The sequence below is a fragment of the Hippoglossus hippoglossus genome, chromosome 2, assembly GCF_009819705.1.
Source record: "Hippoglossus hippoglossus isolate fHipHip1 chromosome 2, fHipHip1.pri, whole genome shotgun sequence".
Classification (NCBI taxonomy): Eukaryota; Metazoa; Chordata; class Actinopteri; order Pleuronectiformes; family Pleuronectidae; genus Hippoglossus; species Hippoglossus hippoglossus.
The window spans coordinates 8,092,084-8,119,635 of NC_047152.1; the positions used below are offsets into that span (position 1 = coordinate 8,092,084).

Genomic DNA, 27,552 nt, shown 5'->3' on the forward strand with positions numbered 1-27,552 from the left:
AAGTTTTAGCTTTGACTTAAAGGAAACCAGCCTGAGGCTGGTTTCCTTTAAGGTGTTTCCTCAGGCAGGGTCTCCCTGGGTCTCCCTGGGTCTTTCTTTCTTATTTCTAAAGCTCTGTCTCCTTTTACTCGAGAGTCTGGAACAGTTCATCATATTTAATTATAATTAATAGATAATTATTAATGATTAATAATACACTAGCCTTAAAGGACTTCTATATTTATCCATGTTGCAGACATATGATGGATGGATGGATGAATGGATTTAAGGGATATAGTCCATACCTTGTGTTTTTTACTGAATACACACATTTCTTCTTCACAAACACGCGTTACTCCTTCAGACTCACTTCAGTGCACGATCACAACTACATGTTTTTCAACTACATGTTTTTTCCTGCGGGGTGTTGTGTGCACAGTCTGCGGCACGGTGGCGCTGTGACACCCCTGCAGACGGTGCAGCAGCGCCCCCCACCCCCCCAGCAGCTCAGCAACCCGACACCGGAGACGAGCGGTCCAGACAAGCCTGGAAACGAGGCGTTCCCCGCCGCCCTGCCTGTCTGTCTGCCTACCCAGCGGAGCTACGAGACCCAGCCGAGGACCCGTCGTCTCCTCCCCGGACTAATGCGCTCCATCCTCGGGGAACCAGCACCGCATCTCACCGTAGGCGCGGTCCTCCTGAGAACCATTTCTCCTGCGGATCGTGAAATGTGATGGGACGCGACAAACTCACAGGCTAGCTATCCGGCTAACGCCGTTAGCTTCGGTGGCGGTCCTGACCGAGCTAATTGGCTAAGGTTTAAATGGTGACTTCCTGTCTTTTCTGTCGAGGGATCGGATCTTTTTAATGAAAGTGTGCATCTGAGAATGTCGCGTGTTTAGATAGATCAGCGGCGCGTTGGTTATTTCTGGGATATTCCGCCTCTTTGCCCAAGTTTCCCAGCTCCAGACGCTCGCCCCCGGGGGCTGCTAGCATGTTAGCACGCAGACATGGACGTTGCTCGCTGGCTCGCTGCAAGAGGCAGATCCGAGAAACAAGTTAGCCGCTCGGTCAATCTCCCCGCTGGTCTCCGCCGGCTGCAGCGGGTAGCACGGCTGAGTTCACTTTAGTTCGGGTTAGTTAGTGCTAGTTAAACGAACCCGCTTGACCCGACGACAACAACAACGCAGCGGCGCCGTTTCCCCCTTTTCGCGCAGCAGCTCTCAATGCGCTGTTCCACGCGTGAAGGAGCAGATCACGGTATCGAGCAGAAATCAAAGTGCTGACCGGAGGAGAAGCGAGGAAACCCGGACCCTGTGCAGCTCACGGACCCACAGCCCGATGTCTACTGTCATGGCTGCGGGCCGGATCACCGTGAAATCACTCGCCAAATTCGGCTTCTGCCTGACGATTCTCCTGACCTCCGTGGCTGGTAAGTGGCTGATTAGTAAACTCGTTTATGCCAAATGGGTAAAATGTGCCTCTCATAAATTCTCTGGGTCTGTTCACGTAACCGCTTGTCCGTGCAACCTTTCTGATCCCCCCCCCCCCTCACATCAGGTTCATTGGGCCTGGACCAGACACTAACGTGGTGTCCATCAATCACACACTTATCCGTCTCCTCCATCTCCTCGCCTGCAGGAGCTCATCACACACAGATAGAGCAGTGAGAGCCCCCCCCCTGGCTCCCTGTTTAATCACTCTGTGTACAAAGGCCTGGAAAAACACTGCCAAACATACCGCAGTCCCCGTCTGCCAAGTTGTGCCCCCTGCTCAAGACTCTGGGCTGAGGCCAGGCTTCTGGGAGACCTTGAGCGTGATAAGATAGTGGCAGGGCTGCACAGAGATGGAGGAGCGGTGCATGCTGGGAGGCAGCGGTGGAATGTGTGGGAAGACAGGGAAGGTATTTTACAAGAGGGGTAATTTAGGTGATAGGAGTTCAACACCAGGGCTCCGGCTTTGGCAGCGTGTGAGAGAAGAAGTGGTCGTGTGCAGCCTGGTTTCCTCATCTGAGTGTGTGGGCGCCGAGGCCTGTGTCAACACATTATTCTTAATAATGTATAATCATTTCTGTGTTATTGTTGCAGGTCCCCTCCCTTACGTTCATATCAGCATCCCACAACGATAACTGTCTGAATACCCAGGGCTCATTACTGCATGCTGAGTGGCCGTGTACTGATTTGCAAAAACCACTTGCCTTTAAGAGAGTGTTTTTTAAAATTCCCACTTTAATAAAACGACAAAAAGCAAGGACGGTGATTGTCGATGTGGCCTTCCACAAGAGAAGAGGAGGGGGAGAGGAGGAGAAGCACTTGGAAGGGAAGGTGACAGGAGAGAGAAAGAGAGTGGATCTCATGAAGCGCCTTCTGAAGAATTGAGCTTTCATGCTGTGACGTAGGAATCATTATAATCAGCAAAACGTAAAGATGTAACTCATCCACACGGTAGATTCCTCACTGCAGAAATACCATGGCCTGTGGATATGACATGCAAACGAGTCCAGAGTGGTTTAACGACTCCGCTGACTGGCAGCGGATTGACACACTCGCTCAATAATCAGTCAGTACTAGGACGATTAATGGGTACTTAAATGCAAGCGTGCCATGTAAACATCCAATAAATCCAAATCGCAGCGCGTTGCAAAATAAATTCAGGCTGCCGTCAGACTTAGTTGGCGTAATGACTGTAAAGAGACAGGAGTCAAAGCACTCGGTCCACGCTGCCGCTCCATGAATGCAAAGCAGAGACACCCCACTGCCTGTTCCCTGGGATGAGACTCGTAATGATGATGAGGGGAAGCAGGCGGTCTAATAGCCTGCAGGAGCTTGTTAGTCGTCTCTCTGACCCTGCACCATTCCCTTTGCTTTCTCTCTCTCTCGGCTCCTCGAACATCGCTGCCGTCCCATCATTCCCTTCCCTCGACTTGCCCATTACCACGGCTAACGTCCTTTTTGAATTATCATTCATTTTATTCCAACTGCCGCGTGTTTAACCTGTTTGCAGCTGAGCTTGGGTCATCGTTTCGCTCCCTGTCCCCTGTGACTAATCGGTGTGTGGGCGTACGCCTGCTGCTCCAAAGTCTGGAGTGGAAATGCTTCCAAACACGGCACAAGCCGGCACACACACACTACCTGTGGTGTTATCACAGGTATTCTTATGTCGTGCCTTTCGTTTGGGGCTTTTATTTACCCCAAGTCTTTATCAAGTAACCTGCAATAATGTTTTCACTGTTGTCCCAGGTGAGCTGGAGGTTTGGGGGTGTAAAGAGGATGAAGAATTAGACCATAGCATAAAAAGGAATGCTCTTTTGCTCTGCTTGTCCCAAACCCCGAAGCTGTGTCTCGTACGCCCCGTGCTGTGGCGTTGACAGTCCCACTGTTGGACAGCCGTGCCGTCTCCGTCCAGCCGCCCCGGGGAGTATAGGGAGGGGGGGGCTCTTCGAGATGTCAGCTCTGCGGTCACATCAGCGGCTCAACAAAAAGTGAAGTTATTGGCTTGAGATTACAAACTCGTGCTTGATGCCTTCGCATCTGTTTGTCAGCGTAGATTGGAACCAACACAATTTGGTGCAGTCTGCTGTCAGCCCCGGCATCTCATCATCTTTTAATGGCGAGGTTGGTTGAAGAGGACCAGGATCAATCAGAATAACTTATGTGCAGAGGAATTTTCTTCGCTCACGGGCAAATCGCAGCAGAGATGTTTCAAAAGCAAGGAAAACATTGGCTGTAACAGTGCGGAGAGGGTGCAAGATATATCCTTAATGCACCGTAGGCTGCATTAACACATTGGCATCATTCATTTAAGTGTGTTGCCAGGTATTAAATTGATCATTGATCGTCCAACAACAAGGGGAGCAAAGCTAAATTGGTGCCTTACTCTTTTAATTGGACTATTATTCCCTTGATAAATCATTTGGCCTATAAAATATCAGAAAATGCCCTTCGGTATTAATTAATGTCTCGGGAGTGTTTCCAGATAATAATGTGGTGTTTTTATTTTCGTGACCAACAATCTAAAAAGACAGGTTGTATAGAAATAACAGAAAAGCAGCATATTTGTAGATTACTAGAAATTCAGAGACTTAAAACTACATTTATACATTAATTATGTGTGAAAACATACATGTGATGTTAACGTATGTGTTAACCAGAGCCCAGTGGCCCACATTATATAGATGCATAACCGCTGCAAGTGCATCATGGTCTTTTTGGGTTGTCATGCAGCATCCTGTTTGGAGGTAAACATACGGTATTGTAAATGGGTGAAAGGAGTTAAATATAAAATTCTAAAATCATTTGTAAAACTACCAGGTGATCACTGCGTAAGAGTAAAAATGGGCGAGGGGAAGACGTGTGCTCGGTATTTGCACAATGGGAGAAATGCAATCCAAACTGTAAAGTAAGGAAGTAATTGGCAGGGCTGAAGGATGTAAAAGCACCACACCGCTTTTGATTCAATAATATTTTTCATTCGGTGCACATTGTGAGATGTTTCATGAGATATCCATTATTCCACGAGAGGAGATGACACTGACTGCAGCTAGAAACAGGCCAATGATTGGTGGAATGGAGGCGGGCTGGGAGGCCATTTGGTCTCTAATACAGCCAGCCTTGTACTCTATTAGATGAAAAAAATCAATGTCTGTTCCTCTCAGTACCTTGGTTTGAGGTCTGAACGGAGGTAGAAGCGAAGCGAGGAGATACAATAGGACAGTGTTCAGTCGACCTTCTGGTTTGGCAAAAGGGAGAAATTAGGGGATGTTTTAGAAAACAAAAGGTGCAGCCTTGAGATGGTAACTCAGAGTGACAGCCTATGATTAACACCAAGTGTTCTCCTTGACAAGCACAGACAATAAGTCTAGAGTGTGCAATAAATGCTGCTCACAGTATGGACTCATCTGTTTTTGCTAGATAGTTTTCTTTTTTCATTTTCATGAATATAAGTACGAATTACTAGTATTTTTGTTTTTATCTTGTGTCGTAGCTGGGATGATAAATGTGTGACTATAGCTGCTCTATCTAATGTTTATGTCCACATCAGAACAAGAGGCAGTTCTATGATTCATTTATTTTAAGAGACATCCCAGAACACAAGGTGAAGGGCAGCAGAAGTGTAGTCCTTCTTATTTTGGGTCTATTTTTCAGTTTATCTTTCGAAAGAACTTTGTAAACCTCTCACTTTGATAAAGGTTATACAAATACACTTTAGGATTATTGCTTTTTTCTCAGGTTCATCTTAATACTTACTTTGCAAAAAAACAAAACCGGTACAAACAACCCTGACATTGTGAAAACATACATAGGATAAGAGCCGTATACATTTGCAGCGTAACGATCCACACGTCCGTGACATATACTGATTCCAGGTTTGTTTTGTCTGGTCCAAACTCTAAAACCTCATAATATTCTCTTTACTATAACCTAAGAAAATAATGAAATCTCACAATTAAGAGACTGGAATTTTGAAATTTGAGTAGTTGCCAGAACATTTGTCTCTTCGTCTGCTTCCTGATAAATTGCTCATCTCATCCTAAAGAGAAGAGGTCATAGTTTGTCATCGCCAGGTCTCACAGAACAGGTGAAACCTTATCATACCAGACAACCACAGGCCTCCAATGGAGTGGGTGGGCGTGTAGTGGAAATCAGCCTGTCAAGCCAGTATGTAACCATCAAGGCTGCTACGATATTCAACAAGGAAGTGATGTTGTTATAAACAAAGACTAAATTCAGACACGGCCTAAAACCAAACTTTTGCTTGTTCATAAATAATCTGAGATTACACCCCCCGTGGTGTGATAGCAAAAACCACTTTGGTCACTATGTCATTTGTGTTTTCATCACATATTCAGGAAAGTTAGGGTACAGAGGAGGAGGAGGGAGGCTGCCGGGCTTTGGTATAAATGCATCATGGTCAATAATGGTGGCCTCTAAGCTTTGAGGGCTGTATAAGCTGCAGGATTAGCATAACTGTACCAGACACAGACAGACACAGACAGAATGGTGGTGTTTTTAGGGGGTGGGGTGGTGGGGTAAGGTTGGCAGACCCAGGGCAACAGATGGGATAGATTAAAGCCCACTTGCCCCCCCCTCCCAATCTTTAAATTCAACCAGGGGACTTTGAAAATTGGGGGTGTCAGCAAATACCCTTGAATCCCATCCATCCCACCTCAGCAACAAGCAGGCACCCAAACAGCAGCAGGCACGATAAGGCCCGTATCTGCCTCTGATGGCTGCCGGTGTGCAGCAGGTTGAGTGTAACCAAAACACAACCACTGCACATGGGCCGGTCGCGCCTCTTTGGAGTTGGTAAATGTTTTGGCTGTGCACACATCCACCATGCATGACGGCACCAGGGTCTCAGGGTGAGGGGCGTCCGAAAAAGTAACCAGCAGCACCCAGAGAGAAGCAGGTCTTTAATTAATAGCCCTCATTTTTAATTAACATTGCAGATTCTCTTCATGGCAGTTTAACGGCAGTGGCTGTTGTTGCCCAAGCAAGAGAGCACAGCGTGTATACTACAGTGGCTGCGGACAGTCTATGCAGGCCTGCAGCAGAGATGAGGCGTGCACGGGTGCATCAAACACGTTTCAGCCTTTGGTCAAGAGCTGCTCTCCTTTTTTTTCTCCTCCCTCCCTCCCCCACCCACCCTCTGTTTCTGTCTCTACTCTTGGATGTGAACCCGGAACCAGTTGTGGGGAGACGACAGGCGACACATCAGTGCACTGGGGGACTTCTAATCAAGTCCCAGACCGCCGTGTGTTGCATCGCTCCCGTGGGCCTTGGCAGTAGGAAGGAGAGAGCCAGATTAGATCGCTGTTGTTTTTTAGCAGCGAGGCTGAGGGGAAGGAGGTAGTTTGAGGGGGCGGGAGGGTGCACTGAAGGCCAATTGGGGGGGGGGGGGGGGGGGATTAGCAAATAACTGGGCCATGGGTAAATACTAAGCAGTGCCCGCCATCATCCAATGAACAGGCTCGGAACAAAAAAACTACTCCGAAGCCTTTTGATATGACTACCCCCTCCCTCTCTCTCCCTCTCTCTCCCTCTCTCTCCCTCATCTGCCTCACTCCACTGGCCTTGCCTGCATACTCTGACCCACAATCCAATACTGCAGTGGAAGCCAGGCTCACTCAGCGAGCTCTACAGAGCAGAACCAGGGACAGAGCCTGCCGCGGCCAATCAGAGATAAAATGCAGAGACCGGAATCCAACAAGAAAACACAGAGTTTAGTCAGAGAACCAACAACCAGTGTTGTGCAGAGCTGCAGACACACATCGATGAAACCTGACGACAGGAACACTCCCATGGTTCAGACTGCAAATGAGTAGAGCCTGGTTCCCTGAGGTTTGAGATCCATCCCATGCTGCACTGTTCTCCTTTCTGTTCAGTGTATTGAGCTGCTAAATTCAATAGATATATGCCAGAGAGTGAATAGCCCCCTATTTTGGCAAAGAATCAGGAGGAAATGGGAATTATAGAAGCTGCTGTGTGATCACTCTGGGCTATCCATTTATCTCATGCACGCTTGTTATGTGCACCCGTGCCTGCACAATGAAACTATTACACTGTTGCACGTCAGTCAGTGTGTCATAATGTTATTTCAGTCAGACAGCCGGTCACGGGTTGAAGTCGTGCGGGGGGTGAAGGGTTAGGGGGATTGTAGACATGTTTCTTGGCACCGTGCTCAGCCTTAGGTGACACGAGACTAAGTGGAGGATAAAGTTTGAAACTAAAAGCTTATTACCACAATGCTTGATACATACTACACCCCTAGTAGTGATTATATACAGGGATTGGCTTTTTGTGTTATATTAATGCAGCAAAAATGAACTGAAATAACCTTTTCCTTTATGACAATGAAATGCAAAAGCAAAAAAGTTGTGAATACAAACTCCAAATCAATTTCTAGATAGAACGAACGCCCTTTATCTGCATTTTTATTATGAAGGTTTTCATTTCACCCAGTTGAGTTCCAGTGAAAATATTAATAATTGATGTTGTTGTACGGCGAAAGGAGATACTCTGCTCTATGGATCTATTCTCCCAATCCTGTCTATGGGTGTTGTCACTGGCTCTGCACTTCCTTCTATTGTTCCTTTATGTTCGTTTGTTCCTCCTCGACAACTCAAGTCCTCACTTCCACCCCACCCACACCCCCCAATCCCTGGGTTTCAATACTTAGAAAGGAAGCAAATTTGAACAAGATTATTGTTGAGGCTAGTTTTTTGTTTGGCCCTGCATCTTGTTTGATCTGGCAGCGATTCAATATTTTTAAAATGTGTTGAGTGTGAAAGCCAAGGAATGAGCTGAGTGTCTCTTTATTTGAAATTTATAATACCCAAATAATAAGTCAAAGGCTTTTTGTTGGATGATCTTCTCATATAATATTGTATCAAAGAAGTACATGTTCAGTTTAGAAAGATAACAGAGTCAGAATTGAGCTATTTGTGCTTTTGTATACATTCTGGGTGGTATTTAACTTAATTACACAATTTCTGCCAACAGGGGTCTTTCCGTCAAAGTGATATCAAAAGACAGCGTTTGAAGATGTTGTGAAATAGCGTTGGATTCACCACCATTGTCCTCACTGCAGTCATTCTCTCCGGGTTAGGTCTCCTCCTCTCCACAACAAATGGACCCTGTGATTAAATCCAATAAAACACTGAATAAAGCAGCGCTGGGAGAATCAATGCGTTGCACACAGCTCTACAATGAAAGAATGTTTCACCCATTAGAAATTGTTTGAAAAGAAAAATCAATATCCAGCAGTCAATATTAATTGATTGACGTGACAGGCTGGTCTGTTATAGATTCGTCAGTGCAAATTTGATTTGTTTTCCAGTATTACCCAAAAACATCTGTACATCTCTGCACTGTTTTTTGGCCAGATTTCCTTTTTAAATGCTCCATCAGCTGCCGAACTCTAATCCGAGCTGATCTTCCCCCTGTAACACAGAAAAGATTGATAAAATATGAATGAATGTGTGGCCATCATCGTGGTGCTCGTTTTGGGGAAAGTCTTGGTTCTCTGAGATCAGTTATTTTCTACATCTTCCAAGCTAAGAGCTAAAGTTTGCTTTGGGCTAAAATGGAAACACTAATGCTTTTTTTGTGTCTTTCATTTCATGGATGTAGTCGGGTTAGTACAAGTTTTTTTTATGAGGTTTCTTTTGATAGATCGTTGGAATTATAGTAGAATCTCTCCACACGTATGATGGCTGATACAGTTTAGCAAATGTATGTAAACCATTTGTTGGTCACGTTAACCCAGAGCTTGTTAATGTGCTGAGAGAAAAAAAGGCATGCAAAGGATGATCTGCCCCACTGGGAATCTAACCGCTAACCCTGGCAGTGGAGTCGGCAGCTCATTGAAATTCAGTTCCCTCATCAAAATAAAATTCCACCACATATTTAACCCTCAGTCTGAACTCGTTTCCCACTCTGCATGTACACCGCACGCCTCCCTGTGTGGGCAAAGTCAGACGAGCAGCGCGGTGGGCAGAAAAAGGCCCACGGGTCGAGGGCAGCCGAGACCCACAGTACACCGGGGTTGATGGCTTCATCCGCAGATGGGAGCAGAGGAGGAACGCTGGCTCTGTGCCCGGCAGAGCTACCACTCCATCGCGTCACGCTCTGCCCACACAGGCGAGCTTGACCTTGGGCAGAGCACAGCCGCTCTCCTCTCCCCCCCACCTCTCCAAAGCAGACTCTCCACCCTCAACCCCCTTCCCTTCCCGGATGGAGGAAAGGGAGGAGCTGGGAGTAAGGGAAACAAACTGGCACGTCATGTTTCCCTTATCTGAAATGACCCACAACGCACGTCATGTACACACACACACACACTGACGTTGGCGTTAACTATTTCTTCCTGGCGCGGGTCTCTGTCTCTCCCTCAGACCATCAAACTGTCCATTTCACAACTGGCTTTTCTCTTCAGAACACAATTTGACATCCTCTGCAGTTCCTCCGTACTTCCTGTAAACCCAACATGGAAAACAAACTTTGACCCTGGGTTATGGATTATTTCAAGTCGTACAGAACGAGATGAGAGCTTGAACTTGTGAAGTTTTTATGACATCTTTCTGTATGTTTTAATGAGAGTAGTTTTGCGCCATTAGGTCCACTTCTCCTCCGCGCCTCTATGTGTTGTGTCCTTCAGGCTACAGTTTAAATTGGTATTTGTATTGATCTTTTGGTTTGTGAGAGGCAGCAGAGTCGGCTATTTTTCATCTGTGAATCCTTCCTGTGTAGACAGACACAGCATCAATCTGTTTAACACACTAGAAATGCACATGGATGTTTTTTTTTATCAAATTCTAATGTGTAAATATGTGTGTATGTGCTTGTGGTTTGTTATGTGAAGGCTGATATGAGGGACTTTAAATTTACATCAACATCTGGCTGAAGATTTTCATCCAAAAATGTGCATATTAAGAGTCACTGTCTCTGTGGAATGAGAAAACAATCGATAGAGATGTGATGAAACAGCGCAAATTAATGGACATCTCTTTTTTCTTCTCTCCTCGCTCCTCATGCTGCTCATAACCACAAACTCAAAAACTCTCCCCATCTCGAGAGGCATGCTGGCCTCTTGTCATCACATTTACATTCCACACTCGATTCCTGTTTTTGTTAAAAATGAGCTTTGACTCAGCTCCAACCTGTCTCTTGACTCTTCTTCACAGCGGCGCAGGGCGAAGAGAGGGAGTGTGCCTTCACGGACCAGCAGCAGCAGTTGGGGGTAGATCGAGTGGCGGGGGGCGAAGGTCGGGTCTCCCCGGAGAACACAACCATCCGATGTGCCAAGGGCGGCCACTGCTTTGGCTTGTGGGAGAAAAGTCCTCCAGGCGAAGTGCGGCTGGTCAAACAAGGTACGATAGGAGAGTGTCTACAGTTCTACATCAAAATGCACAAAGGAGCTGTTAAGTTTTCACGCTGCTCTCTTTTTTGTTTTTAATGTTTTAATGCTACATGTATAGTGTGTGTAATTAATTTATAAGTACAGGAAACTAATAAGTGATGATTGCCAAGTCATTTCACGAGTTAGAATGCCAAACATTTGATGGCTCCAGCTTCTCCAGGGCTGGAATTTGCTGCTCTTCCTCGTCTGATCCTTTCTGACACGGTCGGAATGATTCAATGAGAAAGTAATGTGCAGATAAAGTCATTAGCTCCAGTCGTTAGTTAAACTTTTAAATACAAATATTTCCTTTATGCAGCTCGACACCACGGCTGGAAAATTGCTCACCGATTAAGTTTTGAGTGCTTTGAAAGAGTCAAAAATGTCTGTGAGCAAACTCGTTTTCCTGTCGGGGATATACACACATGCTATAGTTTAACAGGAAGGATACACAAGTCCCTGGAGCTACAATAAATATCCTCTCCTGTTTACACACTCAGCAGCAGCAGCTCCTTCCAAAGGGAACACAGATAACACTGAGATGATATTAGACATATCACCTGTTTTTGATTACAACAAACCATTGAGAGATTTTAGGAGATTTGCATATGAAAAATAGGGCAGTCAAAAATAGTACTTCCCTTTGCTCCAGGGCTTTAATGTGGCACTGACGAATGTTTTAACAGCTTGACGTCAATTTCAAAGAACTTGACAACTTAGCTGTGTTTATAAAGCTGGTGTCTTATTTTCTGACAAAAGCGTCATTGGGATATTCTTAGAATTTGTGTTATTCTAATACTGACATTCAGCCAGTTCCGACCAATCGTGAGTCAGCTGTGAATCATTCAAGCTCCCCATGTTTTCATAGCATCAAATAACGAATCATTCAGCCGCTAAAATCAAAAAATGAGAAGCCCAGTAATGGCACTGACTCTGCCCCCATCATCTCTCAACCTCTGCCCCCCCCCCCCCCCCCCCCCGTCTTCAGGATGCTGGACCCACCTCGGTGACAACCAGGCCTGCCGCGACGACCGCTGCGTGGTGACCAACCTCCCCCCGCAGATCCAGAATGGGACCTACCACTTCTGCTGCTGCGGGAGCGACATGTGCAACGTCAATTTCACCGAGGACTTCCCGATGCCCAGCCCCACCACAGCCCAGCCCCTCTGTAAGCACACGCTTTAGTACACCTCTCATTATCTAACGTTAGATACACGCTCATCTTGGAGTTTCACTCTCCAAGATTACTTTATGATCATGTTTTTCTTTTATGGTTTAGATATTTAAAATGTATTTCTTGTGTATTCATGTAGTTTATGCTGACCGTTCTTTAAAAAACTGAAATTAACCCAAGAGGAATTTTAGGATAATGAGAAGGTTGATTTCTTAAATTGAAAATCTGTGTGGGCTAAGAAATGAATTTAGACTGCTTGTATGATGGTATTACATTCTGCTTTTTTCAGAATTAAGTGGACTCAAAGAGGTGTTTTTAGATTCAATAGAAGAACCAGAGAGAATCTGTTATACAATCAGGGAATGAAATGTTGAACAAGAGAGAGAATGGAAGACTTTCATGCCCCCACAGTTGTGAACCACAAAGCTATTAGCAGGAAAGAATGAATGGATGTTTGAAATCATCTGTACCTGCACCTACGTACTGCCACTTTCTCACTCCTGCTCTTCCTCCTCCTCTTCCTCCCCCTCCTCTGCCTAATCATTCAGCCACAAGGCTTAGAACTGAGCCTCCTGATCACCGCCCGTTATAGACACCGACAACTGCGAGGATGAATTGGTTTGCATTCTCATACCGATTAGCTGATTACATTTTCAGTGTCCTCACTCTGGTACAGAGTCGATCTTATAAAGGCCAGTGTGTGGTTGATTCCTTTTGCAGCAGCGCCCGTCTGTTGTGTGTTTCAGGGAGTTGTTAGGTGTGAAACAAGGCAAGCAGATGTATTGTTAATTGTTCCTTCCTCTTAAGGTTTAGCTGTGAATGAAAGCAATGTGTGTGGTGACGACGGCGGCGGCGTTGGTGGTGGTGGTGGTGGGAGGAGGAGGGAGAACAGCGGCGGCGGCAGCAGTTCCTCATCTCTCCTGCCTACATATAAACACATACACACACTCTACCATCCATGTCGTCTCTCCGCATTCCACGGATTACGAGGCGTCTGCTCTATCTGCCTGTCTGCGGGCGTGTCGGTGACTGTTCCACTGAGTAGACAGATGACGAGACCTAGGCAGGAGAAAGTTAGTCGAAAATAACCATTTGGTGTTAGAAGGATAGTTGATTAATCAGTAAGATTCAAGTTTGAGCTTTTATAACTCCAAATTCTGTTGTTGTTGTTGTTGTTTGTTTTTGCTTGAGTGTTAAGTCCTGACGCGCCCGGGCAGATTGGTGCCGGTATCATTAGAAGTCGGAGAAGGTTTGAGTCACCTGGTTGGAGTGATCTTAAGCCAAGAATCACAGATGACGACTTTTGACGACATAGTGAACAAAGAGAAATCACAATAAAAACACCCTGTCTGTCTTTGACGTCTAGAAACATGTTAGATGCATTTTCCTTCTCCCCCCAAGAAGAATTTAAAAGGAATAGCCTTATTTTTCTAATTTATTAGACCATCTCTTGTTTTATACATAAAATCTTAATCTGGATTCTGAAATAATGATGATATGAAGAACTAGAATGGCCCTCAGTAGAGCACATACCTCCTGATTGGATCCACACCAAACTTCAGTGCCTTCTTCCTTCGGTCATGTCTCACTCTCGTCATGAAAATCGGCTGAGTAGTGATTGTGTAATGCTACAGACTAACACACTCACAGGCAAACACATGGAAATACCCATGTTAAGTACAATTTCCTTATAATCTTGCTTAAAGCACTTTGCACATCTTGGACTTGATGTTACTGTGAATATCTAAGATAAGATTTTGCTGGCGATCTAAAAGCAGACATTATCTTTACTAGTGCGACGATTGTAAACACCTTCCTCGTGTGTGTCCGGGCATGTCGGCGTGTGTTTGTCAGACGGCTTCCTGTACAAACCTCCTGTTGATTATGAACTACACGACCTTGGCGTTTGAGGGGAGCCTCGTCAACCCCATGTGTGTGTCAGAGTGTGTGCGTGTGCATGCAGGCTCATGCTTATATGTCAGTCAAAGCCACCCTGAGGTGCTCGGAGCCATCAATTATTGATAACGCTGGTATCTCACGGCAGCACCAGCGTGTTGGCTGATGTAACGGATGCAGGAGAGCGTTTGTGTATGTATCTGTGCAGCTGCTCTGGACTTGTGCAGAATATAGAGTAGCAGTATACGAGAGGAAGTGTTGGTATATTTATGGTGCGTGTCTCTCTAGAATAGCCCTAAAGCTGATGCAGTCGCATTAATCACAAGTACCAGACAGCCGAAACTGCAGCCACCCCAGCTAACTGCTCCTATCTGCTCCTGCAGCCACATTGATCGAACCAGCTCTCCCGTGTTCTGCTTCTCTTTTTGTTTCTCCCTTTTTGCTCTCTCCGTTCGCTTCCCACACATCCTCCCTCTCTGTCTTCCTGCGCTGCTTTCCAGTCTGCTGGCCATGCTTCATGGTTGTTTGGCATAATTGATGTTTTTCTTTTCCCTTCATGCGGTTCACAGCATGCCTGTTCATCTGCAAACACACATACTGGCATACCCAAGACGCTCAAATGTGCCGGCGCTGTCTACTATTATTGACCCGCTATCTGGGAAGGAAAAGAAATACAACCGACTGTACTTGCCGGTCGATTCAAAGTCTTCAGTCACATGCAGAAATTCTTTCAGAGACAGATTCCGACCTCAAAAATGGTTTATATGCTGAATACATTGAGATCTAAAATGCAAAAGTGGTTAAAAACACAAGTAACACACAGTAACAACATGTGTAAATGGAGATAAAAAAGCCAAGAGGCTCCTTGTAAACAAACAAACATTCTATTTACATTCAAGGTTACTCACAAAACCAACTCTGTTGTTTCCCTGGGGTCCAATAAATGTGTTGCATTATTTAATTTTTTTACTAATAATCATGAATTTCCCAAAGCACAATACAAACAGAACAGGACCCCACAGACTCCAACAATGAAATTCCAACAATATGTTTAGAATATAATATAATGTAGGTGAGCCATTGGCCAAGAGGATTTTTTATAATAATCTGAGGAAGTTTCTGAATCAGTAGAGACTGAATTCCACATTCTGGGACATGCAGAAATGTTTGAAGACTTCAGGCCGTAACTGTTGATTATTCCAAGTTTGCCGGTTGTGTAATGGTGATAAACATGCCGGCGTGGTAAAGAGGGAAGGCCAAGTGTTTTTGAAATAACAATATAAACTATAAAACCAAATGTCACATTCACTCATTCACACACAGTTTAACAATCTCTTACCAGCGTCTTATAAATAATGTTTCTACCTAACTTTAATCCTATAACGTCCCCGTTTCAATAGGAACTTACAGACTTCCAGTGACACACGGGTGTATTTCACATGTGTTGTACACGATGGCATCGGACTTTACAGGTGTACCTAATGAACTGGGAACACGGAGCTGTGGAACACGGTGTTCCTCTTGCTCCTGATCACTAATCAAAGTCCAGCGCACGGATTCCTCCATTTGCTCCTCCTCCATAAAGGTCCCACTTTGATTTGTGCTTTGTTTCTGATGTGTTCCCCCCCCCCCTTGTAGACCCCCGCACACTGCGCTACGAAGAGATGGTAATTATCGCCCTGGCAACAGTCTCCGTGATGGCTGTGGTTGCTGTAGCAGCCTTCTTTGGTTACCGCATGATGCACGGTGAGTTGCCATGGTGCCACGCTGTGAGGAAGAGCACACATTCATTATTCAAGGCTGTTTAAATGTTTTTCGGCAGAATTATAATTAATTCAACAAATGGAATCAGTGCTGATCTTTTGTTTAAATGTATCTTCGAGTGTTGCTTTATCCCTGAATGCTGAACAGTTTGTTTCTATGTTAACAGGAGGTGGTAAGCAAGGTCTGCACAACCTGAATATGATGGAGGCTGCTGGCTCCGAGAGTTCTCTGGACCTAGACAATCTCAAACTACTGGAGGTCAGTGTCCACACTGGTCTGTCTCGCTCCTTTTCTTTCTCCAGCTTGAAATATATTTTTTATCTTTGTGCTCAACAGTCCTCCGTTAATCAACTGACTCATTTTGTCTTCTGGCCAAGGAAAAAGACAAATAAAGCCCCTTTCCCACCGGTCTAAGAACCCACTAACACTAACATCTGCCTTTTGTCTGCAATGGGAATGGATAGAATTGGCTTTAACTCCAGGGTCAAATGACTCTGCAGTAAACGCAGGTTGTTTTCTTTTGCTCCGGCTTCGATCGGCAGTGATGGAAACGCTAGTTTCTTCTTTATTTTGGGAGTCTAGACGCTGCACTTACTTTGCAATGTACTTTTTTTTAGCAGTACATTACTGCTTCTTAGTGGTACTAGTAGTGATGTACATGTAGTTATGTGAAAATGGCTTTAAGTCATCAGGGCTGATTGCATCTTTTATTCCTCGAATGCCTGTGGGCTCGCCTGCTATTAGCACATGATAGCTTGTATCATCGGTGCAGGCTTGTCATGTTCTCACTGGCTGCAGCATCTCCACACACAGGGAGTGTAGTGTGTCATGGAGGGATACAGGAGTTACAAACAGAAAGGAGAAACCAAAGGCACACAGGCAGAAAATACACCCCAAATACATCAGGGTTTACGGTTACGTTTGTCGTTTTCAATGTGACTTTATCACCCGATCGAGGCAGGACGCATTAAGTGACAGATCCGGGCGCACCGAAATAGGAATTTGCTTACCCTGATACAGGATCCTGAAAACCCGATATGGAAGTGGTCGAGCATCAAGTTGTGATGGGAAGTCAATGGAGTGGGGATGATATTCAGCCACAATGGCAGTGAAAGCAGGGATTCAAAGACAAACAGGAGAAATAAACGCTGCCACAGGAGATTGAACTTTTCTATAACAAAAACTTTTTTTCAGTTATTGAGTTATTACAGATCAAACTGCCTTGTACAAGGTGATATATTTTCTGCAGTTGAAAGACTCAAATCAATTAAAGGCTATACAAGCAAATTCATTAGAAGAAGAATGTGTGGTATTTTTCAATCTAGGTCTTATTCTTATAACCGTGTCCATGTGGACTACAGGTCAAGCTTTGCACTCAACACGTCTTTTGTAGAGATTTGTGAAATGCAACTGTGGCAACACAGTCTGTGTTCGGACAAAGTGTGAGACTTAACAGATACATTTTACGTAAAATGGAAACCGATGCAAATGGCTACTTTAGAAATGTTCAGAAGAATAGCTTGTAAAGACTTTTTGCAGCCACTTTCGCCCACTTTCGCTTGTAGGTGACCTCGAGTTCTGCAATATCTGGAGTTTGTTTTGCACACACAGCGAGTTTAAAATCTACCCTCTGATCTTCAGTGATATTCAAGTCAGGTGGCCTTGTGAGGGCTGATCCAAAAGCTTGTTGTTAATGGTGGATGTTGAATTCCTCTTTGGATCATTGTCCTGGTTTCGAAAGCAGGGCAACCTCCCCCCCCCCCCCCCCCCCCCCATCTACAATGTACGGATACAGACGAAATCCCATCTCCTCTCTATTAATGCAACAATATTCTCACAATGTGATTGCTGCCCTGACTCATTTCTACAAAACAATCACACAGAGCCCAACATGAATTGATGCAGGAACACTTGCTGATATTCTGTGAGAGCAATTCTAGTTTCCATTAAGTTCAGGCAAAAATGAAACAGGTGGAAGAGGAAATCAATGCAACTCTGGCAAAGAAGAAAACCTCTCTGTTCCAAAATATAAGAGTGGTGTCGAGGCAGGGAGTGCGTGTCCTCTCATACACCTTGATATTGCACAGCATGACACATTTTATTAGACCCATCTCGCACAGCGTGACATTTAAACTTACAGGCCTGTCGTGCCGTTTAAAGGTGCCTTAAATCGACGGCGACGCACGGTCTGACACGAGGAAATGATTTCAAGGATTTATGGACAACTGAAGGTTTTAAGGGCACCGATTGCCCGGATATTGTTTTTCCCAAATCTCCAAAATGAACACATTTATACCATCTCGTCTTTTTAAATTGCCAAAATGCTCGACGTACGTTTTTTACCGAGGATCAGAGATCTGTGCTTTCAGTTACACAACAGGAACATTTCCGACAACATCAGAAGTAAACACTGTGTTGTCTTATCTGTCACATGCAAGTTTTCAAGTCTCTGCAAGTTTCTTTTCATCCTCAAACAAGGCGAAGACAGTGACAGGAAGGCAGGAAAGAGCCTAAGAGCTGTGGTATGCTTTCAAAAACAAAAAGGCTGGTTTGAATATTAGCTACACATCTGAAATGTGAATGGCGTGGTTTGATGTGTTCTACGTGAGAAGCTGCCTGACTCCGAAAATGAGGCGTCTGCTGCGCATCCTGACGAGACGGAGCGGCACTGAACGTGATGATGCAGCTACAGAGAAGACAGAGATGTTTTCCCCCCTCTTTTGACATCTATTGACTGCGTTTCAGACCAGAGCGCAGAGAGCAATGTCCTTTCAGGCAGGACTTGTATTCAGAACGGCGTCCTTGTGCCTTATCGAATGCAGGCGCACGTTCTTTCACATCAAACTCATTGCAGCGGGACGTGGGGGGAGGGGAGGTGCCAGCGAGACCTACTCGCAGACAAAACAGCCGTCCAGTCCTTTCACAGTGTGTTTTACAGCCAGACGTGCGGGCGGAAGTCACACAGATACAAACGCACTCCTGGATTCATGTCTTGCTCCCTTGCAGACGACTTTTCAAGCAGAATGTTTTGACCCTAATGTCACGCTGTGCTCGGCTAATTCAGGACACTAATTGAATGATTTGGAACTGACTTAATGCCATTTTAACTGTTTAACCCTGCTGTTTGCCTGCTGTTTGTAATTTAGTTTATTCCCTCACTCCCCTCTGCCTGCTTGTTTGTCTTTATTTATGTTTGTACCACTCCTTCTTTTGCTTCTTTTAATCTGTAAAACAATCTGTCTGTGTCCAAATAGCTCGAAGGAACAGAATTATCACTTTATTCTGGATGTTTTTTATGAGTCAAGCAAGTGCTAAAGAAAGAAGTGTGTTAATAGTCTCCTCCCCCTCCCCCCACGACTGTTGTTTCAGCTGATTGGACGTGGCAGGTACGGTACAGTGTACTGTGGCTCTCTGGACGAGCGGCCGGTCGCCGTGAAGGTGTTCACCGCGGCCAACCGTCAGAACTTCCTGAACGAATGCTCCATCTATCGGCTGCCGCTGCTGGAGCACGACAACATCGCTCGGTTTGTGGCCGCAGATGAGCGCACCGGCCCAGAAGGACGCACAGAATACCTGCTGGTCATGGACTACTACCCACATGTGAGTACTCGGGCTGTATGGAGGTTTAAATCTGAAGTGTGTGTGTGTGTGTGTGTGTGTGTGTGTGTGTGTGTGTGTGTTCAACGGAGACCAACCCCTTCTCTCTCTCTCTCTCCTTTGGTTTTAGCTGTTCTAATCCTTAAGGTTTCAGGCCCTATAGAATTGATGAGGTTATCCTTGGTTATTCTCCCAGCATCCCCTCGCTCCACTGCAGGACACACTGCAGATAATCAGTTGCCGGAACTCTTTTCATCCTTGTTCCTGCAATATTTCAAACTTATCTTTAACAAAAAGAAATGGCCACGGTGCCGTGTCGTCTCATGAGTGATTGCCATCGGTGTCTGATGCGTCGGTAGGGAAATGCTGCGTTAGCGTTATCAGTAATCGAATCCAGCTCTGATGCTGCTGCAGGAGAGCGAGCAGTGATCTCTGAGTTTACACGGCACAATGTGTGTTAAGTGTATATTTTAAATGTGCTGTCAGTGCAGCAACCATTGCAATGTGGCAGAAATATCAGTTTTATTGAATATTAAGTCTGAAACTATTTGATTTCTCAGCGCATCGGCTAGAAACTGTCAGAAACCACTGAAAAATGCCCTCCATAAATATCCCAGAGCTCAAGATGACATCTCGTTTGATCAACAGCCCAAAGACAATTCATTTACAACAATACAAAAGAAAAAACTGTTAACATTTATCATGGGTGTTATATAACTGACAAGAGTAATTATCAAAATGAATTGCGACTTGTCTTAACAATTGATCGAATGCCATTTCTGCACTGAAGAGGTACACGTCACCTTTTTCCTGCTCCTGCAGTTTACAGACCTGAAAAAAAAATCAAAGACAGACAGAGCAGAATCATCATAAATAAAAAGTATAATCATCTCAGCTTTTTCCAACGATAAATAAACATGCAGCTGAACGAAAATGTCAACACTGACAGCGGCATGGAGGAACCCTTCAATATTAAAATGGCTGTACCTCAGAACTGAATATGTTTGCTTTCCAAGCCTTCAGCCTCATAATTACCCCGGCCAGCCCATGAAAGGAGCCTATTATGCGTCGTAACCATTACTCTAATACACATTGTCATGGGAACGCAGTGCAAGCCAGGCCAGGGGACTGGGACACATAATGCATTCAAGTAAATGACGATATCATTTATTTAAAACGACCAGATCTAATGTGTATGTGTATGCACATGTATCTGTATACTTTTGGTTAGTTTGTGTGTCAGAGCCCAGCCAATAATCATGGCTGATGGAAGTAACTGAGCAAGTAAATAATTTAGAAGCAGTAGGATTTCTGCTAAACATTTCTGCAGACTTGTTGATGCTCCTCCAGGGTTTAAAATGAGCATCACAACACGGGTTGTTGTTTTTCACTCAGACATAAACAGGAAAGAAGTGAAACAGATCTGCTCTTAGATGAAGTGAGAGATATGTCCTGAAGTTATCCGTCACATATTTTGCGAACTGCAATTTTCTCATCCTCCCATACTCGTCTGACAATATAACCGTGTTTGGCTGCTCCCCAAAATTCTTGTTCGGTTGGACGTCTGTACACAGCTCGCTCTCCCAGCGGCCACCCGTCAGCTGACTGAGTTACTGTAGCGAGTTGATTCCTCTTTGACTCACATTCTTCTCACCATAATTGTTTTCTCCGACAGTTGATGTTTCTCAAAATTAGATTTTTTTTGTAAGCTCATGATATGTGAGGGTAGTCCTGATGTTACCGACCCTCTCTGCACTGCGCCTTTAATCACCAGTTAAACCCTGACCTCATATGACAACATCTTTATGACAAGTTCTCACGCCATCATTTCACATTTAATGTTTTTCTCCTGCAAAAGCATCACAACTCAGGGCAGGTCCAAGGTCTTTACTGGCAGTGAAATATTCTCTAAGTCAGCTTTATTGTAGATCTCTGCCCCCTCCTCTGGGGGGTCCACTCACACGGTCAGCAGCCTTTTAAAGCTACAAGATATATTGTGAACCTAATCTCTTGTCAGGCTTGAAACAGGAACACCAGAAAGGTGTTGGCCGAAGCTGTATGAACAGCAGCTTATTAAACCAATGTTGACCAGTCAGTGGCGACTGACCTGCTGTGCACGTAGCGCTTAGTTAGTCTTTAATAAGCCAATTTTCCCTTTATAAGTGTGACCTGATGCAGAATGTTGTTTCCTGCTGACTGAGTTATTCCATATTCTTGTCCGTCTCCTCTGCCCCTCTCTCTTATCTCTCATCTCCTTCCCTCATGTCTTCCTCAGGGCTCACTGAATCGCTACCTGGGCGTCCAGACCAACGACTGGATCAGCAGCTGCAGGCTCGCTCACTCCGTCACCCGTGGCCTAGCGTACCTGCACACGGAGCTCTTCAAAGGAGGTGAGCTGGAGGACGTATGAACCCCTGCAAGCGCCATGGAAACAAAAAGCTGAAGAATTGAGCGTTTTTTTGTGTCTTTAGCTCAGTTAGCTGAGATTATTTAGAGAGGCTTTAAATAGTGTGTGAGTGTATTACTCACCCTATTCCGTCCCCCTGCCTCACTGAGCCTTCTTACTAGCGGCACACTGCAGCTCCACGTGGGTCTGTTTGGCTTGGAGCACCTCGCATCCCTGCATTTTGACAAACACACACTCACACACACTGCGTCCACGCCCAGCCATGGGTATTTATAGACTGGCCTCAAGCTAGGCCCAGAGAGAGTGAAAAACGGAGAGAGGGACAAAGTCGGGGGAAGGAAGGCGAGATAGGGATTCAGATCGCATGTGAATATTCCTGCGGCTCTGTGAAACGCGTCTTCGGATGGAGAAGTGACAACTGAACCAAACCTCCACTGTTCGTTTTCTTTTCACTTCACCAAAGCTCAGGCTCAGCGCTCGCACGCGGCCCTGCTCCTGCTTTGCCTTCATCAGGACAGATACACATCAAACAGGCTCAGAAGAGTGTAAAACATAGCCTGCTGAAGGAATAGGGATTATTCTGTATATAAGCATGTCCATTAAAAGCAGGGGTCTCCAGCTCCCAACTTCCTCTCCTGCAAGTTTAAAGTGAGGGACGGAGTGTAGAAGTGACAGAGGAGAAAGAGAGGGGGCTGGTGTTTGTTGGCCCTGCGTGTCGCTGCTAACAGCAGAATCTCTTGGGCTTTGGTACAGCCGCCATCCTCCCCCACTCTTCCTGCACATCAGTGGCAGAAAACTGTGGCGACTGCCTCAACTTCCAGACGCCCTCACCTACTGCACCCTCTGCTGGACGATAAGATACTGCAGACGGAGGCCACTGTGATATGGTCTTAATCCCATTGTTACAGATTAGATTAGTGGGTTTAGAGTGTCTGTTGACAATTCAGCTTGCTGTGGTGAACAATGAGTAATGAGGGAGAATGGAAAGCAATATGAGGATTTTCTGGATGTTATCATTCGTTAGCAAACACCACAAAATGGCCTTGATGCACTGTAGGGAACATTTTGTAGTGATGCACGGGCTTAAATGTTTAATTTATGATAAATTAGCCCACTTGTCGTCTCCTGATCATTCTCCTTCTTCATCCATCAAGACTTGTACAAGCCAGCGGTGTCCCACAGGGACCTCAACAGCCGGAATATTCTGGTGAAAATGGACGGCACATGCGTCATCATCGATTTCGGCCTGTCCATGAAGCTGACTGGAAACAGGCCGGCGCGTCACGGCGAGGAGGAAAACACTGCTATAAGTGAGGTGAGTGTACCACAGTGTTATTTTGGTATCACAGGGAACCCTGTATGTCATCTGGTCCTCACCAAAACAAGACACCGCAGGAGGACAGCTTGTTTTGGGTTTGTAGTGTCTTAACACCTCCAGTTATTCTGCATGGCACCAGGTAGGGACAATCCGCTACATGGCTCCGGAGGTGCTGGAGGGAGCGGTGAACCTGAGGGACTGCGAGTCGGCGCTGAAGCAGGTGGATATGTACGCCCTGGGCCTGGTCTACTGGGAGACCTTCATGAGATGCACTGACCTTTTCCCCGGTGAGAACGACAGACACAAGCTGTTTGGAGTCGATTTTGTTGCCTGTAACAGACATGCATCACATTTTTATGACCATCATTGTCACAAACAACACAAGACTGGGCCTCTCCCACGCCACGTACAGCAGACTGCAAATAACAGGCTTTCAGCAGACAGAAGCTTTTGTTTATTGAGAATAAAAATGCACATTCAGAAACAAAAAAATCTATATTTCTGCTGCATGGAAAGATATCTAAGACACATCCTTCCTCTCCCCGTCCTGTCCTGCCTCCAGGAGAGTCTGTGCCAGAGTACCAGATGGCTTTTCAGGCAGAGGCAGGGAACCACCCAACGTTCGAGGACATGCAGGTCCTGGTATCCAGGGAGAAGCAACGGCCTAAATTCCCTGAAGCCTGGAAAGAGAACAGTTTGGTAAATGTGTGTGAGAGTGAGAGAGAGAGAGAAAGAGGAGTTAAGATAACAGATTCTGAAGTTTGAAGCCCTGTAAGTTAGCACAGTGGCTCATTTCTCACTAGCTTGAAATAAACCATAATAGTCCTTTAACACTGCGTCTCTCGTCAGGCGGTCCGCTCCCTGAAAGAGACGATGGAGGACTGCTGGGACCAGGATGCCGAGGCCCGCCTCACAGCGCAGTGTGCGGAGGAACGACTGGCAGAGCTGCTCCTCATATGGGACCGCTCCAAGTCTGTGAGCCCCACACTCAACCCCATGTCCACCACTCTACACAATGAGAGGTAAGCACACATCTGCTCATGCTGTGATTCTACGTTCATCATTCCAAGGTTTGATGTTTCTGATGGTTTTTTGGTTTGTTTTTCAGAAATCGTATGACGCCAAAGTCCGGCCCGTACACAGACCACCCATCCACCTACATCGAAGAGAATGAGGGTGTGGCCAAGAACACGCAGACCGACACCACTGGCTCTTTGAGTGGCCGAGCCGTGGCCGGGAGCGGGGAGAGAAACAGGAACTCCATCAATCAGGAGCGCCAGCAGCAAGCCAACGCCCGTCTGCCCAGCCCAGAGGGCAGCAGCACCAGCATGGGTCTGAGAGGAAGCCCCTCAGCCTCCACGACCACCACCACCATAATCTCTGAGACCGAGGGACCGGCAGGGGTCCCTATAGTCCCTGTCTGCCTCCACCTGACACAGGAAGACCTGGAAACCACCAAGCTTGACCCAAAAGAGGTGGACAAGAACCTGAAGGAGAGCTCGGACGAGAATCTGATGGAGCACTCGCAGAAGCAGTTCTGCTCACCGGACCCACTGAGCCCCGGGAGCTCCAGCCTTCTTTATCCTCTCATCAAGATGGCGACTGAGGCCTCGGGCACGTCAGACACTGCTGCCCCCATGCCCACCACCATCTTCCCCCTGCCTAAACAGCAGAACCTGCCCAAGAGGCCGTCCAGCCTGCCCCTGCGCACCAAGCCCACGAAGAAGGAGTCGTCGTCATCTTCACTCAGGTTCAAGTTTGGACGCTCCGGGAAGTCCAACCTGCGGCAGGTGGAGGGAGCGAAGCTGAACATTGGTGCAGTAACAGGCACAAACACAACTGTAGAGGCTCATCGGGGCCCAGGCACAAACAACATACCCGCTCTACGAGACACGCATGTCAACGGTAGCGTTAACGGCGCCGCCAATGGTCATGCCAGCTCGTCCATGGCTGCAGGCGGAGCGACCGGTTTTGGAGGATCCGGCGTAACTCAGAATGGCTCCGGAGCCCTGAGGTCGGACGACAGTCGCCTGAGCCTCGGCGTCATCACAGCCAGCCCAGACGAACACGAGCCACTTCTGAGCCGAGAGCGAGAGCAGCCCGATCTGAGAGACGCGTCCTCGAGCGTCGCCGCCCTCCGCTCTGCGCGGCCCAACACCAACAACAACAACAGCAACACCGGCCAGGGCCAGGGGGAAGGTGAGAGTGGAGGAGAGAGCGATGGAGGGGAGGAGGGCGGGAGCGGAGAAGGAGGAAGCAGGGAAACCACGGGGCCCCAAGGAGAAAGCTTGGGCTCCGGGTCTGTTGCCGTGGAGGAAGCACCTGTCATCATGAGAGGGGAGGCCCTGCTCCGGCAGCCCAGAGCCCGCAGGCCTGAGAGACCCAACTCCCTGGACCTGTCCTTCACAACACAGGACCTGGCCTCACTAGGTGACTCCACACACCCACACCTCCAGACCTCAGCACATGTCTAATAGCAGCTCAGGACACTTATCTGCTCCTCACATGACTGGTATCACTTTATGTTTCATGTACCCTGGTGTGAAAAGTGGCCCCAGGTCACTGATCTCTGTTCCTTCCTGTTTTCCAGAAGCAGGCTTGTTACAGCCAGACGGAGCCTTGGGCACAGGCGATAAGATTAAGAAGCGCGTCAAAACACCTTATTCTCTGAAGAAGTGGCGGCCCACCACGTGGGTCATCTCCACAGACACCAGGGGGCCGGAGGTCAACAACAACGGCTCCGCCCACGGTCAAGGCCACAGTCAGAACCGGCCCAAGTCCAGCTCGGCTATCTACCTGCGGGGAGGGAGCTTGGCCAGCGAGCCCAGCGACACGCATGTGTGAACTCGGACCCTCTGACAATACTGAAAGAAAAAAAAAAGAACAAACAGAGCGGTTTGGTTTCTCTCTGTTGAGCCGCGGGCTCTGAATCAGCAAGAGGAAGCTATGGAGTGTCGTGTGAAGAGTCGAGTCTGATCGTGTACAGTAATTAGGTTTGTCTCGCTCCTGTGTGTCTTTCTAATGATGGCATTGCTTTAAATGGAATCCAGCTATGCAGCGTTCTCATCCGCTTCTGTTCCTGCGTTTTTATTAATCTCCATCTTTGTCGGTTTGTTTCATGTTTCGTCCTCATGAGCATAGCAATGTTTTGAACGGATTTTCTTTCCCTCTTTCTCTCTATGTGCACTTTGAACCAATTAAAATCAGTGTTTAGAAATCCTGTCTGTTGCGACCACACCAAGAAGTGGTCTTTAAACTTAAAAAAGGCGATGACAAACAATCAGCACGTTGAGCGTTCGCTCTCTCGTACTTTTGCTGTAACAAGAGTGGGCTCAGTAAATGAATTGACGGTCTTAAAAGACGCAACACACTACTTTAACTTTGTTTAATTTTAATTTCCTTGATTTGTATGCAATACCAATTTTTGTCCTCTTTGACTGTCTCCATTTGTTTTGTATCATAATTTTTACTTGTGCAATAGGATGTAGCTTTTAGATGCTTTCGATGTTTTTATTGCTTCCATTACTTTGGTTTTATCCCGTTGTTATTTTAATATGTTTAATCTCTGTTGCACTTATGAATAGTCACAATCGTTTTTTTGCAAACAATCCACCAGACACTATCACCCCCCCCCCCCCCTCACTCGAGAGGAGAAAATGGACGACAATCCTCTTCTCTTTCTCTGGACTCTCTTTAGGGGGCACAAACACTAACAAGCGATCCCAGCAGAGTGGAAAGTGTTTTTTTATCTTTCTTTTCTCGTGGAACTTCTCTGCTTGCACAATTTCACCAGGAATGGCTCAAACTCCGGGGTCTTTTTAAAACACTACAATCATTCAAATCAAATCCACGGAGCGATCTGTTACAGTGGCTGAGTCGGTCGCTGCACCACTATCACCTGACCTCACTGTGTGACTGCTGTGTGTGACACAAAAGACCAGAAACACTAGAAGGCCCAGATTCTGTTCTTTGAACTCTGTTGGAAATCAGAAACTAGTCTATATATATATAAATATATATAAAAAGAAGAAAAATAACCAAACCCCTCCGAAGCACGCTGGATATTATTTCTGCTTCTCGTCGTCTTCATCCTTTTCATGTTCGAATGATTTCAGTGAGTGTGCGCGTGAATGTGCACGTGTCGTGTTTCCCTACCATCAGCAAGCGTTAGAACCGTCGGGGCCGCTCGCGCTGTACAGACGTGCTGAAACGTCGTCGTACCCTCTGTGTTTTCAGCAGCTGCTTCAGGGCATATTGAAAAGATCTCATTTATGTTTTTGTAACCTGTAATTTGTATGAAAAAAAACAATCATGTATGTGTATTACATTGATATTTGCATCATTTTTATGGAATTATGTTGTGCATTCAATGGACATGGCCTTTGATTCCATTGCTATGCGTATGCTCGGTACAGTTTCTGTAAACATTTTCAAGTCAATATGGAAGAAAAAAAATCTCAATAAATGTATGAAATAACTCTTGGTTATGTCTTTTAACGACGCGTCTCATTTGGGCCTCAG

At 46.1% G+C, this 27,552-nt stretch overlaps 1 protein-coding gene and 1 long non-coding RNA gene across 3 annotated transcripts; both read left to right on the forward strand.

The window, feature by feature from the left end:
- Positions 1 to 471: 471 nt before the first annotated feature.
- LOC117774035 (bone morphogenetic protein receptor type-2-like) lies at positions 472 to 27,511 on the forward strand. 2 transcript variants are annotated; one of them, XM_034606083.1, is made up of 13 exons: positions 472 to 1,411; positions 10,661 to 10,846; positions 11,864 to 12,043; positions 15,584 to 15,691; positions 15,876 to 15,967; positions 19,079 to 19,309; positions 21,582 to 21,696; positions 22,868 to 23,028; positions 23,171 to 23,318; positions 23,594 to 23,730; positions 23,881 to 24,053; positions 24,140 to 25,461; positions 25,625 to 27,511. In XM_034606083.1, exons 1-13 carry the CDS (start codon positions 1,321 to 1,323, stop codon positions 25,873 to 25,875), a joined length of 3,195 nt encoding a protein of 1,064 aa, XP_034461974.1. In that variant the 5' UTR covers positions 472 to 1,320; the 3' UTR covers positions 25,876 to 27,511. The 2 variants fall into 2 exon arrangements, with proteins under 2 accessions (XP_034461974.1, XP_034461966.1); XM_034606075.1 differs by having other exon boundaries at positions 473 to 1,411; positions 25,622 to 27,511.
- On the forward strand, positions 15,980 to 19,078 carry LOC117775184. Its single transcript, XR_004616209.1, has 2 exons — positions 15,980 to 18,414; positions 18,469 to 19,078. It is a non-coding gene; the product is annotated as an uncharacterized LOC117775184 (long non-coding RNA).
- Positions 27,512 to 27,552: the final 41 nt, after the last annotated feature.

Coding starts and splice junctions, on each gene's coding strand:
- LOC117774035 (XM_034606075.1), top strand. CDS start 1,321: ATGTCTACTGTCATGGCTGCGGGCCGGATCACCGTGAAATCACTCGCC. Junction 15,692..15,875: donor TGGTTACCGCATGATGCACG/GTGAGTTGCCAT, acceptor CTATGTTAACAG/GAGGTGGTAAGCAAGGTCTG. Junction 15,968..19,078: donor ACAATCTCAAACTACTGGAG/GTCAGTGTCCAC, acceptor CTGTTGTTTCAG/CTGATTGGACGTGGCAGGTA.